General features: G+C 36.3%; 1 protein-coding gene across 1 annotated transcript; it reads right to left on the bottom strand.

Annotated features, from left to right (window-relative positions):
- Positions 1 to 789: 789 nt before the first annotated feature.
- LOC107673064 (heat shock protein beta-7-like) lies at positions 790 to 4,318 on the bottom strand. The gene is made up of 3 exons (XM_016466499.1): positions 3,750 to 4,318; positions 1,571 to 1,704; positions 790 to 1,485 (listed from the first exon to the last, which is right to left on the bottom strand). Exons 1-3 carry the CDS (start codon positions 3,916 to 3,918, stop codon positions 1,306 to 1,308), a joined length of 483 nt encoding a protein of 160 aa, XP_016321985.1. The 5' UTR covers positions 3,919 to 4,318; the 3' UTR covers positions 790 to 1,305.
- Between the last annotated feature and the right edge of the window lie 2,915 nt (positions 4,319 to 7,233).

The raw sequence follows: 7,233 nt of genomic DNA, 5'->3' as shown, positions 1-7,233 counted from the left end.
TATTGAGCGGCTCCACGATCCGCCATTGCTGTAAAAAACTGGTCCATTGGAGTGAACGGAGTTGTCGCAACTCTTTCTCTCTCTATGGCTCTGGCTGTTATTAAATACACACTGATCTAATCATAATAGCAGAGTGAGGAAGTATTTATTAAATAAAACACAGTTAGGTTATAAATTGGGTTTTTAATGCATTTTAAACCCCACCACGAGTTACATATTAAAATATGGTTTCAAATCCATTCAAAAACCATTATGTAGCTTTGGGCAAAAATGGCAGGCCTATTTCTTTTCTTATTTAGATAATTGGATGTACTTATAAATTAAGCTCATGAGTTTAAGTCATTATGTTCCCAATTCACAATCAAATCAGATCTGTAATAAGCCTAAAACTCATGTAATGTTCATATAACACACACTTTAAGTGCTAGAAAACATTATCTAAACCAGCTGGTTTTCTTGTCTTAGCTGGTCACCCATTTTGGTTTTAAAGGGGTTAAAGGGGCATTTTTAGCTGATTAAGCTTTGAGACTAGCTGATTTCGAAAGAACTGTAAAGAAATAATTGCTTAAAATGTATAACAGGTGCTTATTTGCATACATTTGTATGTGATACAACACAGTGACAGGTTGATGGATGACATAAAGCTCATAAATAGTAGATGATAAGACTGAATAATAACAGCCAACTCTATTTCTAGAAGAAGTACTCACAGAGTACCTGTCACTTGCTCATGATGTCAAATGTAACGGAAGAGGACAAGACCCAAATCATTGACTCACAAGCCCAAAATACTCATCAAAGGTGTTCTGGTTTTATTATCTTCTAAAATAGTGTTTAAATCACCCAACACAATACAGTTTTACAGTTAGAAAATATACCTTTTGATAACAATAACAATCAGTTCAATGAATAGGTTTCTCTTCTGATAGTTTGTCATACAACAAGCTCCAAAAGTCTTAGACAACTACTCCTAAAAATGATTTTCAATGCATTTCAAATTATATTCTCAGCAAAATGTTTGAGGGAAAAGTTAACTTTTTTAAAAATATTTTAGTATTTGGTTTGTCCTCCTGTTGATTTCATGACAGCAGCATTCAAGCTACATGAACTTCAAACATTTGTATAAATTGACATTAGCAGTGCATTTGTCTTAAATGTTTCGAATACATGTGACAGGATTAAATTCCACCCAAGTCTAATGAGAAGTAATGAGAGAAGGTCATGGAGGAATGACAAAGCAGGACTAAGTAACTATTATCAAGGTCATTTATCACAGGAAAACAGATACAGCAGGAGAGGAAAGATCTAAATTTTGATCTCTGTGCGGAACGTCTGTGCGTGCTCCAGTTTTGCAGTGTTTCTCTGTGCTTTTATAGTGAGAGTCCCATCAGCCCCTAAACTTGACTTCACGGAGGTGGGGTCTACATCCTCAGGTAGCTGGCATTTATGGGTAAAAGTGTTTATCACTGTTCCATCAGTAGCAAGCTGTTGAATAAATAATGCATACATAAGGGATCAAGTGATATTATGAAAATTCTTTTGTATTATGCCGAGGCCCGTGTCTGTTTACCTTTTCAGCATGAACTTCAATCTGATTGTTTGAGGTGGTGACTATCACATCCTCAGGTGAGAAGTCTCGGACATCCACTGTGAATTGGTATGTGTCTCCCAGAGTCTTGATGTTTCCAGCTGTCCCTGTTCTGTCTAAAGGAAAAAATACAATCTAATATTATTATACGGCTCTCAGTAATAGGATCACTGCCAGCTCGCTCTCTCTTCTTTCATACAAACGCAACTGGTGCCATCTTGTATCTCAATTTTATATTGTTTATAAAAAACAGATGTTTGGGATTTAAATATTAATTGGCCTATTACTGTTAAGTATTGCACTGCTGTTGCTAGGCAGATTGTTTTATAGCCAACATTGTAAAGGTTTGGTCACATGTACCATTGTTTGGCAAATTTTCACAGGCCAACTTCAATCATTTCAATACAAATCCACTCAAGCGGTAATTTTGCAAGGGTGAAAGATTTCCCCGCACAGATTTCACCATGGGTTCAAGTTGGTCACACTGCATTTGCCACGTTTACTAACAAAAAGCTGCTTGGTTTGAAAGTGACTTTCTTTGTCAGCCGTGCTTCATAAATTGATTCGCTACATTATTGATAATAGACAATGGACTAATGTTACCGCACCTTAATGGTCTCCTGAGTCCTGATTAATTAGCGGAAGCATAAAATAACATACAGTCAAGCATATAGAATTGCATCAGATCAAATCAAAATTCCATGTCCATGTTTCCCCCTTCAGTTTTTTTTTAACTTCAAGGACAACTTTATTCTATATATAAATGCATTCTATGTGAATGAAACTATAATTAAAGTAATAATCTTTTGGGTATTCCTCACTTATTGATCACTCAACAGAGGTACATTTATTTGTATACCATTTTTATATATATATATATATATTAGAACATAATTACTGGCTTTAATTTATAATTACTTGCTTTTATTATATATACACTACCAGTCAAATGTTTTTGGGCAGTAAGATTTTTAATGTTTTTTTTTAATATATATAATAATTTAAAATATATATATATATATATATATTAAAAAAAAAAGTTAAATAACTGCTTTCTATTTGAATATATTTTAAAATGTAATTTATTCCTGTGATGACAATGCTAAATTTTCAGCATCATTACTCCAGCCTTCCGTGTCACATGATCATTCAGAAACCATTCTAATATGCTGATTTGCTGTTCAAGAAAATGTTTTTATTATTATCAATATTTAAAACAGTTGAGTACATTTTTTTCAGGATTCTTTGATGAATAAAAAAATCGAAAGATCAGCATTTAGAATTCTTTAAAAAAAAACTTAAAAATCTTGCTGTCCAAAAACTTTTGACTGGTAGTGTATAGACATGATCAAAAACTACTGTAATATGGCTTATTTGTAGATTGTACAGAATATTGCTCTGTCCATTATTTTGTGTGTTTGTGTGTGTGTTCATGTAGAAAGTGCCATAAAAGTCACCAAGGTTTGTTAAATTCTATTTACGTCACAAAACATAAAATCTGATTAAGTCACAACATAAAATATTTCTGTTTAAAATGGCCTAAGACCACCAGAGATTTCATTAAATCTCATGCATATACTCTCAATTACATTACACAAGCACCATTATGCTACAAATGGACATTCCTGTGCATTAATATCCCTTTCTAATGATGTGTGAAAATATGCCTTGGTGAATCCAGCACTTCATATCCATATATATTACGCTCAGCAACAGACCGCCCTTGCACTGTTAAGTCATTCCCCAACAGTGAAGTCACCACACTGGCTCTGGCCCAAAACATTCCCTATGTTACCCGCTCTCTGCCCCCCAGGTGCCCTTGTATATCTGTTGTGTTTTACACACACTTCTACACATACACAAGGATGCAACTGTGAATATAAAATACATATCTTCACATACACATTCCACACAGACAAACAGTCAAATGTCTCATGCAGTCTTGAAATTCATATACCATAAATAAATGTTCAGGCCTCATGCAGTTAGACATTGTAAAGTCAGTATCCACTATTTTATGTACAGAAAATGTAATTAGAATGTGAAAGTAAACAATAAATTCTTATTCACATTAAAGACAAATAACATTTTTAATTCGCAGTTTATTTTACATTAGGCTATAAAGATCCATAAAGAAATGGAACCAGGCTTAATAACTCACTTGGAAATCCCAAAGCATCTTTAGGGCACATGAAAGATCCAAAGTCCTCAGCGAAGAGTCCCCGGCTCTTCTCCATGTATGGGTTTGTTGAGGTTGAGGATGAAGATGAGGAGGATGTCTGGTGGAAACTGCGCTCCGATCGATAGGCAGAAGAGTTGGTCGCACTCATTGGTGTTTAGACAGTTTCTTTGCCTCAAATCGATATCCGTCAGAGCTTTGAAGTGATACAGTGAGCACTGAGTTTATAAATGAAGTAATTTTGCGCCGTCCTTATTCAAAACACTGTATGAATCCACTCTCAAGCCTCAGAACCTTTCTCACTCTTTCTATTAGCGGTCTGTCTGACTGTCTTTTATATGGTGGGTCTAGCCTGAGAGTTTTTACTTCTATGTGTGTGTGTGTTAATTGTGGGATGACAGTGTGCTATAATTATAGTGTGAGGGAGAGGGGCTCTGTGGTCGGAAAAGTTTTGTGTGATGAGGGCTTGAGGTTGAGAAAGGGGCTCTGACAAAGACTCAAAGATAGGAAAGGGAGAGAGATACGGAGGGAGAGAGCGGGTGGTTGAGTCAACAGCTGGCATTCCAGACACTCGGTCCCTGAAATAGCCATTCCCTTCCTCTCTCGTTCCGTGTGCTCTCCATCTATTTCTCTCCAGCCTGCCATCCGCAGCAATTTGCCGTGATTTGCAAACATACTCTTATTATTATCAATATTTAAAACAGTTGAGTACATTTTTTTCAGGATTCTTTGATGAATAAAAAAATCGAAAGATCAGCATTTAGAATTCTTTAAAAAAAAACTTAAAAATCTTGCTGTCCAAAAACTTTTGACTGGTAGTGTATAGACATGATCAAAAACTACTGTAATATGGCTTATTTGTAGATTGTACAGAATATTGCTCTGTCCATTATTTTGTGTGTTTGTGTGTGTGTTCATGTAGAAAGTGCCATAAAAGTCACCAAGGTTTGTTAAATTCTATTTACGTCACAAAACATAAAATCTGATTAAGTCACAACATAAAATATTTCTGTTTAAAATGGCCTAAGACCACCAGAGATTTCATTAAATCTCATGCATATACTCTCAATTACATTACACAAGCACCATTATGCTACAAATGGACATTCCTGTGCATTAATATCCCTTTCTAATGATGTGTGAAAATATGCCTTGGTGAATCCAGCACTTCATATCCATATATATTACGCTCAGCAACAGACCGCCCTTGCACTGTTAAATCATTCCCCAACAGTGAAGTCACAGCATTGGCTCTTGCCCAAAATATTCCCTAACCCTCTCTCTGCCTCCCAGGTGCCCTTGTATAGCACATTTGAACAATCTGTTGTGTTTACACATACTTCTACACGTACCAGGATGCAACTGTGAATATAAAATATATCTGCCTTGACATACACATACCACACAGACAAACAGTCAAATGTCTTATGCAGTCTTGAAATGTATATACATAAATAAATGTTCAGGCCTCATGCAGTTAGACATTGTAAAGTCAGTATCCACTATTTTATGTACAGAAAATGTAATTAGAATGTGAAAGTAAACAATAAATTCTTATTCACATTAAAGACAAATAACATTTTTAATTCGCAGTTTATTTTACATTAGGCTATAAAGATCCATAAAGAAATGGAACCAGGCTTAATAACTCACTTGGAAATCCCAAAGCATCTTTAGGGCACATGAAAGATCCAAAGTCCTCAGCGAAGAGTCCCCGGCTCTTCTCCATGTATGGGTTTGTTGAGGTTGAGGATGAAGATGAGGAGGATGTCTGGTGGAAACTGCGCTCCGATCGATAGGCAGAAGAGTTGGTCGCACTCATTGGTGTTTAGACAGTTTCTTTGCCTCAAATCGATATCCGTCAGAGCTTTGAAGTGATACAGTGAGCACTGAGTTTATAAATGAAGTAATTTTGCGCCGTCCTTATTCAAAACACTGTATGAATCCACTCTCAAGCCTCAGAACCTTTCTCACTCTTTCTATTAGCGGTCTGTCTGACTGTCTTTTATATGGTGGGTCTAGCCTGAGAGTTTTTACTTCTATGTGTGTGTGTGTTAATTGTGGGATGACAGTGTGCTATAATTATAGTGTGAGGGAGAGGGGCTCTGTGGTCGGAAAAGTTTTGTGTGATGAGGGTTTGAGGTTGAGAAAGGGGCTCTGACAAAGACTCAAAGATAGGAAAGGGAGAGAGATACGGAGGGAGAGAGCGGGTGGTTGAGTCAACAGCTGGCATTCCAGACACTCGCTCCCTGAAATAGCCATTCCCTTCCTCTCTCGTTCCGTGTGCTCTCCATCTATTTCTCTCCAGCCTGCCATCCACAGCAATTTGCCGTGATTTGCAAACGCACTCTCGCAAGAGGGGTCAGAAGCTGTCAATCAGAAAATGACAGTCAACACATGTCCTGAGGGTGTTCATCATCTCTGCATAAACAACAATATTGAGGAATGAAAGTTCAGACAGAGGGTTAACAGAAAGATGGAAGGAATGTTGATGAGAGCGTGAAGTTGAGGGACAGATGACGTTAGGAAAATGGATTAGGAGGCATTTGTTTTCGTCGGAGATTTGCTAATAATAGACAATTTGGTGCTGGTTTACTCTTCATTGAAGAAATTGCATGTATTTTTTTTTCATTTAATTTTCACATGCAGTTTAATGCACTGGTAAAACTGTTTGGTTAACAACATCATCTTTTGTGTTCTGCAGAAGATAGTAGGCCATGACATGAGGGGGAGTAAATGACGACAGAATTTTCATTGTTGGGTAAACTGTATTTTTTAGATGTTTATAACTGCAATTAAGGCATTAAATATTTTCAAATTTCTTTGGAGCCTCTGTGTTGTCCAGAATGACAAATCTAGTGGCCTCTCATGGCATGTAATCTCACTATATCCTATCACTTTCAAGACTTTCACAGATTGTCTAAATCCAGCCAAAAAACTTTAAACATTAACTCCTACAGCTTGTGTCACCAATGAAGCTTTTCTAATTTGATTCTGTGCTGGAGAGAGAAAAAGAGAGAGAGAGAGCGCAAGAGCGAGAGAGAGCATTTAATCAGTCAACAGTATAATCGCGACTAGCACAGTTTGTCCTCAGGCTTAGTGTGAGCTCACTTCAGAAAGTTCACTTGATATCCTCCCAAGTATTCAGCTAGTTTATGGATGTCATTGGACAGCCCTCAGGGAACGGTTTTGTAACAGCATGAATAAACATAAGGGTTTGTGGAGATACATGGGCCAAAATGTGGTTTTAGTTTGCTTATAATATTATGTATAATAATCATTTCTTGCACAATATCGTGCAATATTATTACAGTTTAAAATAACTGTTTTCTATTTTAATCCAGTCTTCAGTGTCACATAATCGTTCAGAAATCATTCTAATATGGTGATTTGATGCTCAATTATTATTGGTGCTCATTAAAGGATTAAATTACATTTAAAAATATACTGAAATATTAATATTAAT

The sequence above is a fragment of the Sinocyclocheilus anshuiensis genome, unplaced genomic scaffold (assembly GCF_001515605.1).
Source record: "Sinocyclocheilus anshuiensis isolate Anshui unplaced genomic scaffold, SAMN03320099.WGS_v1.1 scaffold364, whole genome shotgun sequence".
NCBI classification, from domain to species: domain Eukaryota; kingdom Metazoa; phylum Chordata; class Actinopteri; order Cypriniformes; family Cyprinidae; genus Sinocyclocheilus; species Sinocyclocheilus anshuiensis.
Note: the sequence above shows the minus strand (reverse complement) of the source record. Positions and strands in the feature narration are given on the sequence as shown.

Excerpts from the sequence above, each read along its gene's own strand:
- LOC107673064 (XM_016466499.1), bottom strand. The coding sequence starts at position 3,918 with ATGAGTGCGACCAACTCTTCTGCCTATCGATCGGAGCGCAGTTTCCAC. Across the intron at positions 1,705-3,749 it reads AGATGCTTTGGGATTTCCAA|ACAGAACAGGGACAGCTGGA; the intron begins GTGAGTTATTAA and ends TTTTTCCTTTAG. Across the intron at positions 1,486-1,570 it reads TTGAAGTTCATGCTGAAAAG|CTTGCTACTGATGGAACAGT; the intron begins GTAAACAGACAC and ends TTTATTCAACAG.